Source organism: Macaca nemestrina, chromosome 2 (genome assembly GCF_043159975.1).
Source record: "Macaca nemestrina isolate mMacNem1 chromosome 2, mMacNem.hap1, whole genome shotgun sequence".
NCBI lineage: Eukaryota > Metazoa > Chordata > Mammalia > Primates > Cercopithecidae > Macaca > Macaca nemestrina.
In genome coordinates, this window is record NC_092126.1 from 129138955 (window position 1) to 129161024 (window position 22070).

The 22070-nt window shown below is 38.1% G+C and overlaps 1 protein-coding gene across 25 annotated transcripts in view; it reads right to left on the minus strand.

Moving 5' to 3' along the window:
* The window catches only part of LOC105483536 (membrane associated guanylate kinase, WW and PDZ domain containing 1), a 677852-nt gene that overhangs the window by 248178 nt on the left and 407604 nt on the right, over positions 1 to 22070 (minus strand). For 24 of the 25 annotated variants that reach the window (XM_011744480.2, XM_011744510.2, XM_071092043.1 and 21 more), the window contains exon 2: positions 16371 to 16487. In XM_011744480.2, coding sequence (XP_011742782.2) covers positions 16371 to 16487 — 117 coding nt within the window. Of the gene's footprint in view, positions 1 to 14236; positions 15372 to 16370; positions 16488 to 22070 lie in introns of those variants that run through there. The other variant, XM_071092041.1, reaches the window with a different exon arrangement.

A 22070-nucleotide genomic window follows, 5' to 3' on the forward strand; every position in this document is an offset into this window, starting at 1 on the left:
TTTTAGTGTGCCCAGAAGTGTGCCTTATATTAGTAAAGTATACATTATCCAACTTGGGTTCAATGGTGGATTACTTATATAGGAGACACATCTCAATTGCAACTGCTCTAGGAAACAACAAATATTTTGATGAAAGAATTACAGAACCAAACTCTGAAATGAAAGTCCACTTCTACCCACAACCCAGAGAGGAGATCCAGTAAGTCCTACTGTGTGCAGGGTAGTTACATGTAAAACACCCTTTCCCGCTTCCTTTGCATCCATTCAACTCTGCCTCCTAAATGATTATTTCAATTAGCACAGAAATGTGCATTTCTACTCATCAGATACATGGACGTATTTTTGCAGTTTGAGCACCTACTATGTGCCAGAGCCTCTCTTGGTCGACCAGTGTCAACCAGTATCGACCAGAATCTGGGTTTCAAGAGAATTGTTAGGAAAAGCAGTCTTAGGCCAGGAGTGGTGGCTCACACCCATAATCCCAGCACTCTGGGAGGCTGAGGTGGGTGGATCAATTGAGCTCAGGAGTTCGAGATCGGCCTAGGCAACACTGATATGGGTTCTTAAAGCAACCAAACTGGTAGGTTGCAGTGAGCCAAGATTGTGCCACTGTACTCCTGCCTGGGTGACAGAGCAAGATCCTCCCACCTTAGCCCCCAGAGTAGCTGTGACTACAGCATGCCACCACACCCGGATATTTATTTATTTGTTTGTTTGTTTAGTTTTGAGATCGAATCTTGCTCTGTCACCCAGACTGGAGTACAGTGGCATGATCTTTGCTCACTGTAACCTCCACCTCCCAGGCTCAAGAGATTCTCCTGCCTCAGACTCCTGAGTAGCTGGAATTACAGGTGCCCACCACCATGCCAGGCTAAATTTCGTATTTTCAGTAGAGATGGGGTTTCATCATGTTGGCCAGGCAGGTCTTGAACTCCTGACCTTAAGTGATCCACCTGCCTCAGCCTCCCAAAGTACTGGGATGACAGGCATGAGCCGCTGCACCTGGCCCAGCTAATTTTTGTATTTTTTGTAGAGATGGGGTTTCACCATGTTGCCTAGGTTGGTCTCAAACTCCTGGGCTCAAATGATCTGCCCACCTTGGCTTCCCAAAGTGCTGGGATTACAGGCATGAGCCACCATGCCCTGCTTCCTTCATTTTTTTAAAAGAGTCTCTGTTAGAACCCAGATATAACTAGCACAAGTAATTGTTTAGAATCGTTGCATTCTACTGCCAGAATCTGGAATAAGGGAAAGAAATGGACCAGTCTGAGGTAGCAGGAAAGGAAGGAAAAAGAGAAGGGGAAGGAACTGGAAGAAGAGAAGGAGAGAGGGAGATAAGAAAAGAACAGAGGAAGGGAAAGAGACTTTGATATGCCTGGACAGGTCAGACCCTTAAGTATATAATACAAATTCAGAACAAAACAGCAATTATTATATCAACAAGTTTTTTTTTTTTTTTTTACCTACTCCATGTTCCTTAGATATCTAACCATTTCTTGATTTGTAAATGATCCACTCAACAGTGAGCTAAGAAGTTACAAAATTCCCCTACAGCATCCTTGACTCAAGTGGGTTGGTATGGTGCATCTAATTCTCAAGCAATGCATGAGGCTGAATGCCCACCTTTCAATAGCTCGCCTCTGGGAGAACTAGAATTGAACAGCAAACAAAAAAGTTAATGAAACCTGTATTAGCCACAAACTTCTATCCACTGGGGAAAAAGCCATCTAGATTCCCAAAATTAGCTAGGGTCAGGCAGGCAACACTGATAGAATTCGAACAGAATTTCAGTCTACCAGATTATTTCACATGATGTCTTATTTCCAGTCATATTACACATTTAAAGAACACTTTACCTACAACTCAGGCAACATTTTTTTCAAAATTCCACTGAAACAGATTTATCTTTTTTCCCCCAAGTCACTCATTAAGTGAACTTGAGACTGTGTAAAGTCATTTCAAGATGGAAATAAGGAATATGTATCCCTCAAGTCAATTGATGAAATCTAAGAATATAGAGACTGCAACTCCAATAATTCTATAAGGTCTGTTTGTAATCTTATCCTATGAGTTGAGAAAAGAGAAAACTATCACGTTCATTTAGGTACAGGAACAATGATTAGAAAGTCAAAGTCATAAATCTTTTATAGGTCTTGGTGACATTGGAAATGATTTCATTTCCAGTATAACCCATTTTTGTCTCACTTTTCAAAGCGAAGCACTTAAGACAACAATAGAATGGCCCTACTTGTTTTTTGTTGGGTTGGTTTTTGTTTGTTTGTTTTTGTTTTGAGACAGGGTCTCACTCTGTCATCCAGACTGAAGTACAGTGAGTCAATCTCAGCTCATTGCAACCTCCGCTTACCAGGTTCAAGCAATTCTCCTGCCTCAGCCTCCTGAATAGCTGGGATTACAGGTACCCACCACCATGCCTGGTTGATTTTTGTATTTTTGGTAGAGATGGGGTTTCACCATGTTGACCAGGCTGATCTGGAACTCCTGGCCTCAAGTGATCCACCCACCTAGGCCTCCCAAAATGCTGGGATTACATGCATGAGCCACTGTACCTGGCCTTGGCCCTGCTTTTAAAAGCAGGTCACAAGAGTAGAGAAGTCCCAACTTCAAAGATGGCAACCTCAGAAGGAATGGTCCAAGGAATAAAGAGTTTTCCTTCTAGTGATGGGAGTAATTAGAAATACAGTAAAAAGAAAGGGCCCTGCTAAAAGACTAGGGTTCTGGCAGAGCTCCTGTTGCTTCCTTAGATGGTCCCTGGAGACTTGTTCCTTACCCTCCTTAAGCTTCTCCCTTTAACGGAAGCAACTGAATCTGGGTCTGAAGCAGCCACACCTTGGTCCAAAGGAATCATCCCATTGCATCCCACACGTATCAAGGGTGGCAAGGAGGGGCAGGGCAAGGAGGTCATTTGCCCCAGGTCCTCTATTCATGAAGGGCCTCCAATTTAGAATTCTGTTGTTCTCTTCAAATAAAGTTATGTCTACAGTACAAAGACACATTAGAAGGAATAAAAGATATTTAAACCTGAGGACAATTGCCAGACTATACCATCTTTGGCATATTTGAGTTAATGTATTATACATATGGCAATTAGTGAATAGCACAATGATACTACATTGCTGAGTATATTTAAAAGCATTAATTAAGTTGTAACCATTAAAACCAAGTCCTAACATTTGTTGTAGCACCGGTTTTCAGTTTTTAAATATTTCTGGAGATTCAAAACCAGAAGTGATCTCTCAACACTTAAGAGGTCAAGGTCTTAAGGAGCAAGTCCCACCCACAGGACTACATTATCTTGGGATTGGGCCTGGGAGTTTAGGATGCTTAATGTGTCTATTGTTCCCCTAATACACAGATTACTTTTTAAAGAAAAAATAGGCTTAGATATGTTAAGTCCCATGCCCAGATCACACAGGTACATGTTTCCTGATTCTTCCTGGGAAAGAGGTCCCATGCCCTTTTTAAAATTTTTTTAAAAATTTTTTTGGCCTCTTCTTTGGTATTTATTTCACTTTTTGTGTCACACTGATTCACTGGTCTCAAGATCTAGCTCAGTACCCCTCCTTGTACATCTTATAGTCCTGGCCTCATCCTATCACAGAGTTCATCAAATTCTATTGTAAATGCCTCTCGTCTTCCCACTACACTGGAAACTCCCTGAGAGCAGGAAATTTGCCCAGTTTACTTCTAAATGCTGACCACCCAACATGGGGTCACCTGCTCACAGTTGTTTTCAATATACATTTGGTCAATGGGCAGAGAAGTAGATTAATGGAGAATGACTGAATGAACAGATGCATCAACTGATTGACAGATAGAAAAAAAAAGCAAGAGTCACTACCCCGTAAGATCCAATTCTAATACTATCTCCATCCTGTAATAAGCTGAATTAAGAATGGAGAGATCTTGTAACCAGATTGGATTAGGTTTCTGATGATCAAGTATTCATGGATATTACCCGCAATAAGTAAGGCACCATCTCAACACATTTAGAAAGCATGGTTGAGCCATTTGCCTCCAAGATGAATGGTAGTTTGATTCTCCCTATTTTTGAGGTTTTATATCTAGCTGAGTATCTGCTACTGAAACATGGCCTCTGCATAAGGCCATGCAGTCAGTCACCAAGGGCACTATTCACACAGATTAGAAACGGAATAGTTCCCCCCAGACTTGTGTACTGTGGTGGCTTTGATGGGATCTAAGACTAGGATATAATTACACTACAGAAGAGAGAATTAAAAAGTGACACCCCTTCCCCAAGAAAAAGAAGGTTTAATTACTTATTCTTTTTCCTATTTTTTTGTTTTTATATTTTTTGGAAGTTTAAATAATAGGCAGTATAAGCCACTGATTTAGAATGAAACTTCTAGAATGGCACAGCACAGCTCTACCTTAGTTGTGGTATCTATAGCAAGTTGTTTAACCTTCCATGCTTCAGTTTCCTTGAATATGGAGAATAAAAGCACTTATATCATAGGATCACTGTGAGGGTTAAATGAGTTACAACACTATTACAGAATAAAATCTAGGCCGGGCGCAGTGGCTAATGCCTGTAATCCCAGCACTTTGGGAGGCTGAGGTGGGCAGATCATGAGGTCAGGAGATCGAGACCATCCTGGTTAACACAGTGAAACCCTGTCTCTAATAAAAAATACAAAAAATTAGCCGGGCGTAGTGGCGGGCGCCTGTAGTCCCCACCTACTTGGGAGGCTGAAGCAGGAGAATGGTGTGAACCCGGGAGGCAGAGCTTGCAGTGGGCCGAGATCGCGCCACTGAACTCCAGCCTGAGCGACAGAGCGAGACTCTGTCTCAAAAAAAAACAAAAGAATAAAATCTAGCAAATCTAGCACGAGGCAAGTATTCAATATATGTTAATGACAAATAATAATTATTAACATAATTTTATACTCACCTAGAATCCAACTAGCAGATACTCAGGATCCATTTAAAATCATTTTTCCTAACTTACTGTCTTGATATATTCATGTATGTGTATATGTAACTATATAGATGTACTAATAATGACCATTGTTTCTTCCCTCAGACTATGTATATATATTTGTATATTATACTGTGCATACATATATATACTATATACTATATAGCATATTGTATACAGTATGTACATATACACATAGCATATAGTATATAGTATATAGCATATTGTATAGTATTCTATATGTATATACTATATGTACATATAATATATATACACTATATACTGTACACATATGCTATATATACTATACATATACTATATAGAGTATACCATATACAGTATACAGTCAGGTTGGTTACTAGAACCCCCACTAATAACCACTATTGTTTCTTTCCTCAGACTATATATGTGTATATGTACTATGCATTTAAATACTACATATGCATATATATGATGCATATATAGTATATATGCTATATACTATATATAGTATGTACATGTATATAGTGCATATATACTGTATACACACATAGTGTATATATACTATAGTACATGTGTGTATATACAGTATATAGTATATATACAGTATTCTATCTATGCTATATATACACACATGGTATATGTGTGTATACACATGTGTATATAGTACATATACAGTATAAACAGTATACTATATATACTGTATACACAGTATACATACATATATGCTATATATGTATAGACAGTATACACAGTATATGTATATGCTGTGTATACATAAATAGTATATACAGTACATATACATATATAGTATGTACAGTATACACTGTACTGTATATACATACATAGTATATATGTATACTGTGCATAGTATATACATAGTATACTGTTTATACTGCTTATATATAGTATATGCTGTACACATATAGTATGTACAGTATACACAGTGTACTGTATATACATATATAGTATATGTATGTATACTGTATATATATTATATATACACACGTATGTATACACACATATATACTATATATGTATATACAGCAGATAGAATACTATATATACTATATACAGTATATACACATATGACACTATACAGTATACTATATATGTGTATATACAGTATAGTATATGTTTATATATGTGTATACGCCATATATACATAGTATATATACACATATATAGTCTGAGGAAAGAAACAGTGGTGGTTATTAGTGGGGGTTCTAGTAACCAACCTGACTGAGTGTGCAGTCCTATTTGATAATTGTAAGCCAAGTCACTTAACTTTATTAGCTTCAGTTTCCTCATCAGTGAAGATACTAGTAGTAATTACTTCCTTTATAAGATTTCTACAAGTATTCAATGGGAAAGTATAACGAAAACACTTAGCATAAACTTGGTATTCTGTAAGTGCTAGATTCTTGTTTTAATATGTGCACAACATCTTTCAGGCTAGTCACTCTGCACTTTAATGAACATAGTCTATCAAGGTAGTAACAAAATCTCAATTATAAGCTAAAAACACTGATATAAATGAGGGGGAAGAGAGACAAAAACATAACATTCACATATAATCCCCTTTCTCCCAAACTATAATCGGTTGACTATTTTTTTTTGATATAGGTTAATTTTCCTTTTATAGAAAATATCAAATTTACAGAACAGTGCAAGAACAAGAATAGTACAAATAATACCATACACATTTTACTCAGACTTGCCGGTTATTAACATACCAGCCTGTCATTTGTTCTCTCTCTCCCTCTTCCCATACATAATATATTTTTAACCATTTTTAATGCTTTGTAGTCATTTGAGCATAAGTTGCATCACACATTTATCAGACTGAAATGTGTTTACCCCTAAATACATTTGCATATATTTCCTGAAAATAGTGATGTGTTATTGGTTAATTTTAAATGCAATAGAAAAATATGTCATTGATCCTTTTAAAAGTCTACTTTATTCATATTGTAGTGAAAATAACACAATTGACATTTTCTTGTTTAAATTTTGGGCAGTTCCTTCCCCAACACAAACTAGGCAGGGGAATCAGAACACAACTGGTGAAATTTCCTTACTTGGACCACAGAAGAAATACACACAATCCACTACAGAAGCCAGAAATTTTACTTATGTTTATTGAACACATTTGATACAAGGAAATTTTTAAAAATATATTATTCCTCATTCTCTTGACTCAAATGATTCTTGGGAAACTAAAACATCCTTTCCTTAAAATAAATAATACATAGTAAGGATACTGTGAAAACTTTCATGTACCTTCATAAATTGTCATGGAAATTGCTTTATAATTGCAACAAATCTTGATGAAAAATGTCAGCTAAAATTATAAAGCAATTAAATAAATTAACATGACTGCCAAATAGATATATTAGTATCCTACACTCAGCCAAAGACTAATCCATATGTTATTAGGAGGAGACTCTTTTTTACAATTTAATATGTTAATTTTTAAATACGGTCTTTAAGGTGATGGTAGGCAGAAAAATAAACCAAGAGCTTGGACTCTGGAGGTGGTTAGAACTAGGTTTGAATCTGAGTTCCATCATTATTAAACTGTGCCTCCTTGGAGATGCCACTACCTAAGCTCTCCACACCTCAATTGCTGCACTCATACTGCAGAATACAGAATACAGGTCTGATAACACTACCCCCTGCAGGGTTCAGAGAAGGTTAACAGAGACAAAGCTTGTAAATCACTTAGCACACTGCCTGGTGCATACAGTAAGTGCTCAATTAATGACAGACGTTATTATTAAGTGGTGAGGTCTGGTCTAACATGTTTTCATAAGAAGATTATAAATTACCACAACTCTAATTAAATTTAATCTAAAACTCCTTTGGCTTTCCCTTTTTCAACATCCCTGAGAACCTTAGAATAAAGAACACCAGCCAAACCATGTTTATTTGAATCTATTAGCAGACACACATAAATGAAGTCCAGTGTTACAAGCTTTTACATTTGTAATTTTTTCCCCATTTTTTCTCCAATAGGACTCTATCCACTCAGCAACTATACAATGGCAATTAGGGTTAACAATGTATAATAAGAAATACAAAGACACAGAACATTGGGGAATTAGCTGATGCTGGGAAAAGGCAAAAAATGTGCTGTTTCAAGCATGCCTATTATTGGCTAAATCATCCAATTATTAATCTTCACTATATTCTTGCCTGGCATCTAGTGTTGGGTTGTTACTCAACAAATGCTGGAAAGTCAGTTTTTTAAAACTTAGCTTGTTTAAAGAAAAGAAAAGAATCTTCGTATAAATAAGGCCTCAAAGCCTAAAGAGAAATTGAAAAGAGTGTTTGGGAAGTCATGCTAGAAAGGGAAGGGAAAGGGGTAAGGAAGAACAATCAATCTTAACAGAGGGCCTATGAAGTGTCAAGCTCATGGCTGGGTGCATCATACTTCTTGTAAAGATCAGTAAAGATAATGAGGAAACTGAGTCACAGGAAGCATGAGTAACCTGCCCAAGCCAACAAAACTGGTAAGTGGTAGAGCCTGCCAGCTTCTCAGGTCCACCACACGTGAAAGCCCATCACATCTGAATGTTCTAGACTCAACAAGACAAGCGCTAATGACACACAGGGGCAGGGCATGAGTCCAAGTGTACTATGCTGAATGGGCTCTTTCCAGTGGCCTGAAGATGCTGAAGGGCCTTTCCAGTGGTTCTCTTTTCCATTACATACACCATTGTGCCAAAGAAAACTAATAGTACAAATGGCTGTAAAATGCAGAGGTTTAAGATAATAACTTTGGGATCCATCAGACTGAAATCAAACTCAGCTCTGTAAGTGTATGTACCTGAGCCTCTCTAAATCTCATTTTCTTCATTGGAAAATGGATATAATAATAGCTTACACTTCAAAACATTAAGGGGATTAAAGGCAATAATGTAAGTAATGTGTTTAACAGAGTTCCTGACACACTGGGCATACTTGATAAACAGGACTTGATTTTTTTAAAAAAAGTTATTAATTTTTAAATTAGAAAGCATGGTGTCAGATGAGTTATTCAGTCTCTCTACTCCCGCTTTACCTCATATGTAATGACAGTAATAACTACCACTAGCATCATAGTACAACTAATCAAACAATATTTGTAAAGTACATAGGCTCTCTACTGACAAAGAGTGATGAATGCCAGCTGCCCTGTCTAGTGCAGAATTAAGAATTTCAGAACCGATCTTAAAGCTTTAAAAAAATGACTCTAGATAAGCTCTAAGGAGAAGGATACATAAAATACGTAAGATGAAAAACAGAAATAAAAAAGAGTCAGGGATGGTGGCATGTGTCTGTAATTCCAGCTACTCTGGAGGCTGAGGTGGGAGGATCACTTGAGCCCAGGAGTTGGAGGCTGCACTAAGCTACGATCATGCCACTGTACTCCAGCCTGGGAGACAGAGTGAGACTGTGTCTCAAAAAATAAATAAATAAATAAACAAATAAATAAATAAATAAGAAAAAAAAAGAAAAAGAAAAAGCAAGACAGAAAAAGGTAAGTAAGGTAGAGTATCAACAGAAGTACCTGACATGGACTAGAATAAACACCTTGTAATAAATAGCACAATCCACCGATCACAATGTCACTTTTATTACTGACAAAAGCTACAATGGAGAAAATGGCTTTAGATCTTTGTTAACAAGGGGATTGTTAATAAATCACCCCCAAAATTACACTACCAAACCCATTCCCCAGCAAATCTCAAAACCACTGTCTTCCCCATGAGGTCCACCCAAAGAAGATTTCCAGCAAAGATGGACAGTGAATGCACGCTTCCCTGGGATCAGACAGAGCCCCCAAGAGAACAGGAATTGTCATGGTCAGGAATTTCCAGGTCCCTCTCATAAGCTCACTGACAGGAAAGCTCACTTCTCCCCTGGCAAGAGGGAAATAGAGATTCCACACTTCAATGCTCCTGAAGGGGCACACTGCAGAAATGCGAAGTGGTTTTCTGCTCGGAGTTGTCACAAATATGGGGGATGCTGCTGGCATTTATGAGGAGGGTTCCAGGGATGCTCCAAGTTCCTCAATGAATAAAACTCCAGAATAACAAAGAAGCTTCCTGCTTCCCTCAGCACCTTCCAGTGCTCCATCGGAGAGTCCCATGGATAAAAATGTGTTTACAGTTATCTGAGCCCATACTCTGGCTCCAAATCACACCTAAACGAAAAGCATTGTTATCTAGTCTCATGATTTTTTCATTTGGCACAAAACTCCTTGCCTGGACTATTACCTTACTTTGTGAAACATAAATCATAGCTCACCTTATACATGGTGAAATAGGAAACTACGTATAAGCAGTGCAGTGATGCCCTTGACACAGTAACACCCTTGACGTGGGCAATCTGGTGTTTAAAGTGATTTCTATGCACACAGTTTGTGCTAAACATCATGAGGAGTATAAAAACAAATCAAAAGCATAAGAAGTCATTGCTATCCATGAATGTCCTCTGTTGGAACATCCTCTTACACAGGATATTTTGGACAGAACCACATTTAAAGTCACAAATACATGATGGACAGGGGAACCTCATACCACAGCAAGAAACATTCACTTCTTTGTTCCAATGCTTGTCTTCTTAAAGGAAGCCCAATAGCAAACCAATGCATAGCAAATAAGTTTCAATGGAGAAGGACAGGTGTAAGCAGTCAAGGGGTGGGCCAGTAGGTGGGAGGAGTCCCCGTATCATAGACAAGCCAAGGGCACATGGGAAAATACAGTCATGATGGGTAGAAGAGAATGGGAGAAAAACAGTAGAAAGCTGATCAAGATAAATGTTTTACATTATAAGCAACAAACATCTGTGGTTAAATAGAAAAGGGGTAGAGTCGAAGAGTTCAGATCCTTAAGAGTTTGTGTACTTTAGATGAAGTTAAAGTTAGAGATGACAGGATAGAGAGAAAGAAAGGGAAAGAGAGAGATATCATGACAGAGAATCTGGTACACAGTAGGTGTCCAAAAGCTGGAGAGCTATTGCTATTGTTAGTAGTCATAGTTTTGCCACAGGCTAGACTTTGCAAAGGCTAAAGCAATCCTTTCAGACAGCCCTTAGTTTACATAGAGGACAACGGCAGAGAAATAGCAATAGAGAGAGAGTTTCCAGTGACCTTTATCTCTTTATCTGATCAGTCCTATGATGCTTGCAAAACTCTCTAGTTCATGAGTTATGACCAGAAGCATTCTACCAGTGTCCAATACAACCTGAACACAGGTATGCACATTCCAGGAGACAAACTATTTTTCAGCATCCAGTTCTTTATCCTGGATGCTTGCCAACAAATAGGTCTAGTTTATGTCATCAGCTCTAATTGTCAAAGATCACAGGAAAAGGGGTTGATTTTAGGCAAGCCATACTGGAAACAACTATGCTTAAGAGAAAACTGTAAGTTCAAATAGAACTAATGGTAATTTGTGGCCCCATTTAAAATAATAGACAATGTTAGCAGATGCTAAAACGCCCGTTTGAATATAGCTATCATATAAAGACCAGTATCACCTATGTTTACCACATCAAATTTAAATCGCCTTGTAGATCAAATACACGTAATCCCTCTGTGAAGTCCTTTAAGTCAATGATCAATACCTCTTAGACTGGTTACAATGGTCTCAGTATTGGGAAGAGCCTTGATGAACAAAGTGTTAAGCTGGAGAACAAAACTGACTTATCCTTTCCTCTTTTAGGCAACCTTTGCTTGAAAAGAAAGATGACAGTTGAGCCTAGAAAAGTGAAGAGGAATGGGAGGGGCATTGTTCAGCATTCCAGAGAACCGGCACTACTGGATGAGTTGTATCTCGTTTTGACAGCAGCAGTATAGTAAATGACAAGCCCTGTCAGGTAATGCATCTATCTTCATGGGAAAAGCGGCCATTCCAAAGCAAGAATCTCAGATGTTGTCACATCAGCTAGGATAAGAAGTCATAAAACAGGAAGGCTATCATTGCAGGAGGTACGGTGATATCTAGACTACAATTAGGAGGAGCTGTGAACGGGCACTCCAGCTCCAAGCTCATGGGAGCTCTGACATTCTTCTTGTGTGCCTCGATTACCAGCCACGTAATTAGTGAAATCCTTATCAGTCATCTATGACCCTTTTTGGGGCTCAAGACTCTGACCTTCTTTTTATGCTGAAAGTCTTAGGGTCAAAGCAATTCTTCTGTTTTTCTCAAATGCTAAGTAAGGAAGAAAAAAATAAAAGAAGAAAAACAAAGAACATCTTTTTCCATTTCTTCATTTGTTCATTTGTTCAACAAATACTTATCCTATAGTCCAGGCACTAACCTAGGAGTGGCCTGGTCACTCAGTTAGATATGCTGCCTGACTCCTGAAAGTTGGAATCTAATTAGAACAGGCAGGCACGCAGCAGGCACTACAATCAGGCACAAAAAAGGCATGAAGGAAGTCACAGAGTGCGGCTTGGGGAGTGGGGAGGAGGGCAACAGGCCCAATCTGCAGAAGCAACGGAGGACTTCGTGGAGGAAGTGGCATCTGGCTAAAACTTAAAAAGAAGACTGTGAACTGGTCAGATAGAGAGGCGGCGGAATAGAAAAAATAATATGTACCCATTTATAAGAAGACACAAAGTGTGTTTGGAAGACGAAGTTTGTAGGGTTGAAGCGCAGATTGGGAGGGGTTGGGAATGTGAACAAAACTAGAGGGGGAGAAAGACAGAAATATTAGCTAGATGGTTCTGAGGAATGAGAGAAGTAGGCATGTTTACAAGCATTGTAAACCCATTTATTATGGTTTTCTATAGGTACACAAAGAAAAGATCTAATGGAAAATAAGATAACCTAGATATGCTAAGAAAATCATGTAATGATTTTTCTGAATCTAAATCATTAATTAAAATTATATTGTACATACCAGTGAATTAATTGAACATCAGAGAGAATATACTTATTTTTAAGGTATTATGCCTGCCATTGCTCCCAACCCCAAGACAGAAAATATCATTATTTTCAACAACTAGAGCTCTAAATCAGCCATCAGAAATATTTTTTCCTTTTACTCTCAATAGTCTGTATATTACTCTAATCAGGCTATTACTAATAACACCCAACTTGGGAGTTACAGAGAACTGGTTTAACCCTGACCATGCTACTTGCTGTGTGACCTTAAGCAAACTGGTAACCTCTCTGAACCTGTTTCCCTTAATAAAACTCACCTTATAGGATTGCTATGTGCATCTGATAAGACAATGGTTGAGTCAGTACTACTATTTCCATTTTACTGAAGAGTCAACGAGATTCAGAGAGGTTATGTGACTTGTACCAGGCCACACAGCCAGCAGAGCAGCCCTCAGACTTCACAGCAGGCCCCTGAACTCATTCTGCAACTGCATCTCTTTTCTGTTGGGGTTTTTCTAGGGGTATTTTCAATGGCAAATATAATTAAATTTCAACTAACATACCCTTTCTTCTTACTGTAGAAATAATAAAAGTTCTTGAATAAAGGGAAAATAAAAGGGGAGTCGAGAATAATAATAACCGTAACAAAAATAGCACTGGATGAACACTTTAAATGGGTAAATTGTATGGTATGTGAATTATATCTCAACAACACCGTTACAAATTTTGAAAAGTAAAATAGCAGCAGATGAGAAATGAGTAATACGGCATTTCAAATGGTACAATTTTGAGAAAGTTCAATTTTGTTGCTTCATCTTTTGGCCAGTAAAACAGGGGTGCTATTATCTGCATTTCCTCTGCCAGAGAATTAAGATAAACTGAGCCCTAAGTGGTAAAGTGTGCTATGATGCACATACAGCTCCAATACATTACGGCAACACTAAAAATAACCTGAGAGTGAAGGAGCTTTATTTCTTCATTGCCAATGACCCATGAGCCTCCTAAAATGTACAAGGAAAGAAGTCTACCCCCACCACAAGCACCTGTTCATGAGGTCATCTCTTCTCAAAATACTGAAGTCACTGAAATGTCAGTGGCAGGAAGTTCTGGAACGTACAGATTACACGAGCCCATTTCCCTGCAGCACAGTTACATCATCATCAAGAGAATCCATTCCCCAAATCCACGGCTTCCTAATCCATTAGCACAACGGGCTGGTGGAGAGCTTGGCCTTCCCAGTCATATGGGCCAGAGAATCAAAATAAACACAAATGTGGCCAGAGGAACACAAGTCGAAAGAATCCCAAGTCAGCCCCAGTCTACTCATGTTCAAAGGCACACACGCTCCACCAGACTCCAAAACAGACCTCTTCTGAATTTCCTTCCCATTTTATGAAGGAAGTGTAAAATGAATTGTTACCTGTTTTCTCTTTTAGTAGGAACACCATTTCTGCTTTCCAAATTCCTGATTTACTGGTTTCACAGCCATAAAACATCAATGCCAAGGGCTTTATACAAGCAAAAACAAACATGATTTTTCCACTGTTTTTAAAAGACAGAGGTCGTTTTTGCCCCAATTCCTACATAGTGGTAAGCTTAAAATCAAGCCATTTAGCTCACAGTCAGGTCCAATAAATCAGTGGAAAAAATAAACGGGAGAGCATGCCAAAATGTAACCATGGTAACACCACAGATGCATCAAGAAATGGTGCGCTCATTTGCTTCATCCCCATTTCTTAAATTGGAATCTAAGTAGGGGAAAAATTACACAGAGAACAATCATGATTCTGCAATTACTGATTTCTGCAAAATTGTATTCAACCTGCTGTGCTATAATTTCAGAGGCAGCTACAGGGCAGCTATGAAAACAGCCCTAGATGACATAAGAGTTAAAAAGACCAGATCTGCCACTTACTGACCCTCCCTGTGACTTTGTTTCTTCATCTGTAATATGGGTGTCAAAGACTCCCAACTTCAAAGGGTTACTACAGGAGGAATGCCTGACAGTGCAGAAGAGGCAGGGCAATGATGAACTCAGGCGACTCGAAGCCCTGATCACCTTTGGCTTTCATCTTATTGGCTTCCTCATTGCCTCAGTTTCTTGATTTACAAAAATAGAATGATAATCCCTGCCCCATCTATGTGATTAGCATTAGGAATTAATTATTATTAAGCCAAAATATAATACATTATTATGAGGGTATTACCAGGATTACAGTTTACAACTTCAAAGCTAAAAGACTAAAAGAACTGAGGACCACAAGTTCACATTAACACATCATCACACTCCTCTCCGTCAAATGCAGCTTAGCCACTCCATGGACAGAGGCAATCTTGGGGCCCTGTCCCAAGTTACTTGTAGCAAACTTCTTTTCCTCTCAGAGCTTCTGTTTTATTTATGAGTAAAATAGAGAGCCAGGGGCTATTCTAGAATCTGATCTATGGAGGTTATCATCTAGAACTACAGTCTAAGTCTTTTCAAATCTACAGAATGCCTTAGATTAGTTCTGCTTGTTCTTTCACAGCAGTATCAGAAAACATTAGCACTCTAGCATATCATTTGCAAGGCTTTTTTTTTTTTTTTTTTTTTTAAGCAAACCATTTATAGCAAACAAAACATAGAAATAAACAGGGTACCTTGAACATAAAATTATTCCTCCTTTCTTTTGCTGGTTTAAAAAATGATATTTCTAGAAAAATAAATTCCAAACTTTGAAGGACTGGGTAATAGGAGAAAGAAAAATTCTAAGTAATAAAACCAGAATCATTCTTTCCTCGTATTTTAAAAGAAATTAAACAACCAGGAACACAGTGTGCCGCAGCACAGTGAAACTTCACTACAATGGAGCTGTCAATTTGTCCACCCATACACAGACAGACAGACAGACAGACAGACAGGCTGCCTTTCTTTACACAGACACTCTGCTTTCAGCGATCCTGTGTTCTGTGTCTTGTTTTTTTTCAGATTTGGTGTAATCTAATGGTTTGGGGGTTTGGGATTTTTTTTATCTGTGGAAATCATTTCTTCAAACAAAATTATATAAAATCCTGACTTAACAATCTGATGAAGTTGACCAAAAGGAGAACCCTGGGAAGGAAGAAAGAGCCCACTGGGGTATTCCCTTCACTGGGGGTCTCCACAAAGGTCAGTGTGAAGGCTGCTGGCCCAGTCTACTCCATTAATAACAGCAATGGTTCACATTTATGGAGGCTTACAGCACACCATTATCTTACAAAACGCCTTCTGTGCCTGATCTCATTGACTCCTCATAGCAGTTCCATGAAGCTGGTATTACTGACATGTCCTTTCCACTAATGTGAAAAGTGGGCCTTACAAAGGGTAGATAATTTGCCCCACATTACAGAGAAACGACTGAAACCCAGGCACACCACGACACTGTATTATTCAATTATGATTTACTTGAGTCAAGGAGTCACTCAGTAGGCAAGCCACCAGGTGTTCCACAATCGGTTGTTGAGATCTCCTTTCTCCCCTGGACCTTTCACACACACACACGCACCCAGCAGTGAGATGCCAAAGTCTGGCTACTTACAAGGCACAGCATGGCGGTAAAGGTTATCCCTTATGGTCTGCTGGAGCTCATGATCAGGAGACCCCTTCTGGAACCGCTGATTGAGAAAATGTCGCAGGTCCTTGTTCAGCCTTCCTCCTGCAGGAAATACATAAAATAGACATACCACATCAACAACAGGGCCTCCTAGAAAAGGAGTAGCCAAGAACTGAGTGCGAGAAAGCCACAGGATGCAATTCTAGCCTGCCACCCCTAGTCATTAGGAGGATGTACTTTAGATTTTCCTCTGCTAGGGTAAAGTCAAGAAGGAATGTCATAAAGATAAAACAGCACTGGCAAAGCATTAATTTGGAGCTCCTATCTCACATCATACTAGAAGGCCAAAATATCAAAGTGTTTAACATAGGCTATTACATTTAAATATGTGCCATCGACACTTGTAGACCCTATTACTAGAAGCGTAAATTACTGAAACCTTAAAGAAGACAATCCAGCAATAACTATCAAATTATAAAATGTTCTTTGACCAGGGATTTGATTGGTAGGAATTTACTCTACAGGTATACTTGTAATCTCCTCAAATTTCCATGAGCATTTACTATAGTTTTTTAACTTTTTTTAATTTTTATTTTTTGAAATGGAGTCTCACTCTGTCACCTAGGCTAGAGTGCAGTGGCACGACCTCAGCTCACTGATTCAAGTGAGCTGCTTCCCAGATTCAAGCGATTCTCCTGCCTCAGCCTCCTGAGTAGCTGGGGTTACAGGCATCCACCACCACACCCAGCTAATTTTTGTATTATTAGTAGAGACAGGGCTTCACCATGTAGAACAGGCTGGTCTCAAACTCCCGGCCTCAAGTGATCTGCCCGCCTCAGCCTCCCAAAGTGTTGGGATGACAGGTGTGAGTCACTGCACCTGGCCCTAATATAGCTTTTTTTAATGACAGTAAATAAATAAAAACAAAAACCTGGTAACAACCAAAAGGGAGCAATTAAAGCACAATTCATCCATATAACAACTACTTTGCATAAGCTAGATTTTCATGGGTTGATATTGGGAGAAAATGTGTGGGACTATGCATAATGTCTGATTCCTTTTCTGTAAAAATGAATTTGGAAAAGGAGAGACTGGATATTAATAGGAGGAATCAGAAGAAAGTTTTAAAAGCAATTTCATTTAGGACAAAGGACTTGAGCTCGGGATAAATACGTAGACTTCACTCTTCATCACACAGACAGACAGACAGACACAGACATAGACACAGACATCTCCCTACCCTGTGTTGCTTTTCAAACACTAAATGTATGTTGCTTTGTTGTTGTTGTTGTTGTTGTTAAAGCATAGTTATCTAAGTGAGTCTGTGTTTATTTCTTTGCAATTGTCTACACTTAACAGAACAAAAGAAAAGCTAAAAATATATTATCACAAAAATGTGTCATCGAAAAGAGACACATTTTAAAAAATCATAATCACAAATTACAGTCTACAGGATCAACAGAAGTCTTGTAGATCAACCTAACTAGCATTCACTCTTAATGGAGAAAGATGCTTCAATGACAGCTAAAACTAACTAGGCTGAGACTGTCTTTCCATTTTTAGACAAGATATAAATTAGGTAAGAGCATTTTTAGCCTTAGAGAAACAATGCAGCAACCCAGGAGTCATGTGAGCTATAAAACTCATGTCTTCAAACGATAACTTCCCTATGGTCAAAAAGAGTAAATCATGAGGATGACAGTGATGGTTAAGATGATGGTATTTCCTACCTAGGGCAGGAAACTACTGATCTTTTACTTTAACATCACGTTCAATATAAGATTCTGGCTACACCTGCTCATTTTGAAATAGATAATAAAACCCAGTTTGAGCTATTTTATTTGGTATTATATCTACTGTTTCAAGTGCTCAAAAGGAAAATACACATATTCAAACCAATCTTAAGTCATTCAATCATTCATCAAGTATTTACTGAATGAAGACACCCACATGCCATGCCACATGAACCCACCCCCCCAAAAAAATCAGCACAAGGTTTGGACAGTTCACAATGGAATATATGTGACTATTAAGCATATAAAAAGATGTTAGACATCCTTAGTCACTAGAGGAAAAATAATAAAATCATAATGAGATCCCATTAAATAACTACTTGAATAACAAAAATTAAAAAGACTGAAAATATCAAGTGTTGGCAAGGTTGTAGAGAAACAGGAACTCAAATATATTGTTTAGCAGGCATACAAAATGGTTCATCCTCTTAGGGAAACAATTTGTCAATATCTTAGAAAGTCATACCTTCAATAGCCAAGTGACCCAACAATTCCACCCTTACTTACATAAGAGAAATGAAAACAAGTCCATAAAAAAAATCTTGCAGATGAATCTTCACAGCAACTTTACTTACAAATAGCCAAAAATTGGAAACAATCCAAATGTCCATCGGAAGGTGAATGAATAAGCAAACTGTGGTATAATCAAGCACTGGGGTGCTATACAGCAATTAAAAGAAACTACTAATGCATGCATTAATACTGATGAATCTCAAACACAGAATGTTAAGCAAAAGAAGTCAGATACAAAAGATAAAATATTGCATGATTTCATTCATATACAAAGTTTGGGGATGCACTAAAAAATTTGGAACGGACTAATTTATAGTGAGAGAAAACAGTTTTGTTGTTACAGAGAGCTGAAGGTAAGTAAAAACTAACTGCAAAGGGCATAAGGGAATAAGATCTATGGATCTATGGGTCTTTCCCATTGGGGAAAACAGGGTGAAGGACTTCTATATGATTTCTATACATCCAGGATTCTATACATGGGGCCTCTATATTATTTTTTGTAATATCCTGTGAATATATAATATTTTCAACACCAGTTTTTTAAAATGGGGAGCACAAGGGAAGATTCTGGAGGAGATGCCAATATAATATTTTCTTTTTTTGAGATGGAGCCTCATTTTGTTGCCCAGGCTCGTGTGCAGTGGCACAATCTCAGCTCACTGCAACCTCTGCATCCCAGGCTCAAGCGATTTTCATGCCTCAGCCTTCCGAGTAGCAGGGATTACAGGCATCTTCCACCATGCGTGGCGAGTTTTCATATTTATAGTAGAGATGGGGTTTTACCATGTCGGCCAGGCTGGTCTCGAACTCCACCTTCAAGTGATCTGCCCACCTCGGCGTCCCAAAGTGCTGGGATTACAGGTGTGAGCCACCACTCCTGGCCCCAATATAATATTCTTGATCGAGATTAATAACATGGGTTTATATATTTGTCAAAATTCACAGAACTATATACACAAACAAGTATGTTTTATTATATGTAAGCTATACCAATAAAATCGATTTCAAAAGTTTAAAATACATATAATGATTGGATGATTGGATGAGTTCTAGGTGTGAGTCAATGTTCAGGTTGCATAGTTCTCTCTTTAGAGAGTTGAAGCGAAGGAAAAAGAAAGTAAATCTAGGTAGTTAAGCCAGACGTGCCTACTTCTGAATCCTGGTTCAACTGTTTATCAGTTGGTGAGTCTGAGCACAGGGTTTAATCTCTGAACCTTGCTTTCCTCAACTGTAAAAATAGAACACTGATGTAATATTAGCTCTGTCACAAGATTGTTGTGAGGATTAAATGGGATGATACATTCAGACAGTGCCTGGCAAAAAGAAAGCACTCAGTGAAAGATGGAAATTATAATTGTTATGTTGTTGAATGGATGATTGTTGAGGTGAGGGGCCAAAGAAAGAAAATCAGTCCAAACATGAACTCTTACTCTTTTAAAAAAAAAAAATCCATGCAAACAAAATTTATTCTATTGGCTTAGAAATAGCTAGAAACAAAATAAAGACTTATGGAGATTTGGATGAAAGGATATTTCTAATGTTTTTAGAAGTGAATAAAAATCTACTTGTGCTAAAATAGTGTGGACCTATGTAAACTCATTAACAAACATTTAGTGTGTGCTTAATATATTCCAGGCATTGTGCTGGAGCTGAAGTTCAGGAAATGAAATCAACTAGTAAGTCACTGATATGTGATATCTCGACCTGCTAACTCTAGCTTGAGGTATAAGGCGCTCTAGAAATTGAGTTAAAATTCCCATTGCCTGCAATGTAGGGTTTTAAATTTCTCTTAGGTGACAAGAGTTCTTGACATTAAAAAGACACTAACAGTTATCATTTGTGCCATGGCAAGATGTCTATGATATCCAAAATGCTTAAATCAAAAGCAACATTCCAAAGGAGTTTTCAGATACAATATCTTTTTATCACATATATAACAAAGATTTGTACATCCTTATGGATCACATGTGGTAACTATCAAGATAAACCAGGGGTATATAGATTGGAAAGCATTCTATTTTTTTTATTTTTCTGGAGACAGAGTCTCACCCTATCACCCAGGCTGGAGTGCATTGGTGTTATCATGGCTCACAGTAGCCTTGACCTTTCAGGCTCAAGCAATCCTCCAGCCTCAGCTTCCCAAGTAGCTGGGACTACAGGCATGCACCATTATGTCCAGCTATTTTTAAAATTTTTGTAGATACAGGTTCTTGCTATGTTGCCCAGGCTGGTCTTGAACTCCTGGGCTCAAGCAATCCTCCTGTCTCAGCCTCCCAAAGCGCTGGGATTACAAGTGTGAGCCACCGTGCCCCACCTAGAAGGCATTCTTAAGTATAAGCTCTTGGTTTACACCTAAGCTTATACTCAAACTAACCAAGGTAGCTAGGGTTTATGGTCAACAAACTAAAACTCCCCTCTACTGCAGATGTGCAAAAGGACAGGGTTTACTATGCTGCCAGTTAACATTTACTTTTGAGTTCCATCACATTTGGACATGAAAAGCCTCAACCTTCACATTTTATTAAAAATACTGTACATTTTGGCATCTAATATCAAATTAATTGCCAGTTATTCAAGGGACATATCTATAAATCGTCTACTAATTTCAAGGGCAGTGAGCCAATAAAATAAGTTGGAAGACAGCTTGTCATAGCATCTTCACTTTCTCTGAAATTCAAGATTTGTTTTGTAAATAGAAAAGAGAATATAGGTCAGAAATACAGTCATACACTATATAGCAAAGTTCCAGTCAAAGCCATATGTACCATGGGTCCAAAATTACAACACTGTATTTTTTCTGTACCTTCTCTCTGTTTGTATATGTTTAGATTCACAAATACTTACCACTGTGTTACAAATGCCTACAGTATTCAGGAAAGTAACACGCTGTGCAGATTGTAGCTTAGGAGCAATGGGCTATACTATATAGCATAAGTGTGTGTAGTAGGCTATACCAACTGGGTTTATGTAAGTGCACTCTATGATGTGTGCACGACTAAATCACCTAAGACCACATTTCTCAGAACGTATTCCAGTCATTATGCAACATACGACTATATGTAGAGCTTTTTCCAAGAAAGGGTTTCAGAGCTTAATGTAAGACAATTTTATATCTTAACTGGGGAAAATGGGGCTTAGATGCTCTCTTGATCTGCCATTATTTTATATTTCTGTATCTTATCTCTATACATCTGGAATTCTGTGTCTTTTACATTTACAGCAATATAACTCTGCTTTTTTTCACCCATATGAGTTTACAGAATGTTAATCACGTTTGATGGATGTAATTTTTGTTATTTTAAATGTTGTATAATATTTAATATTAAAATAAACCGAAATATATTTATCCTTCATAGAAAATTAAGCAATTTCCAATATA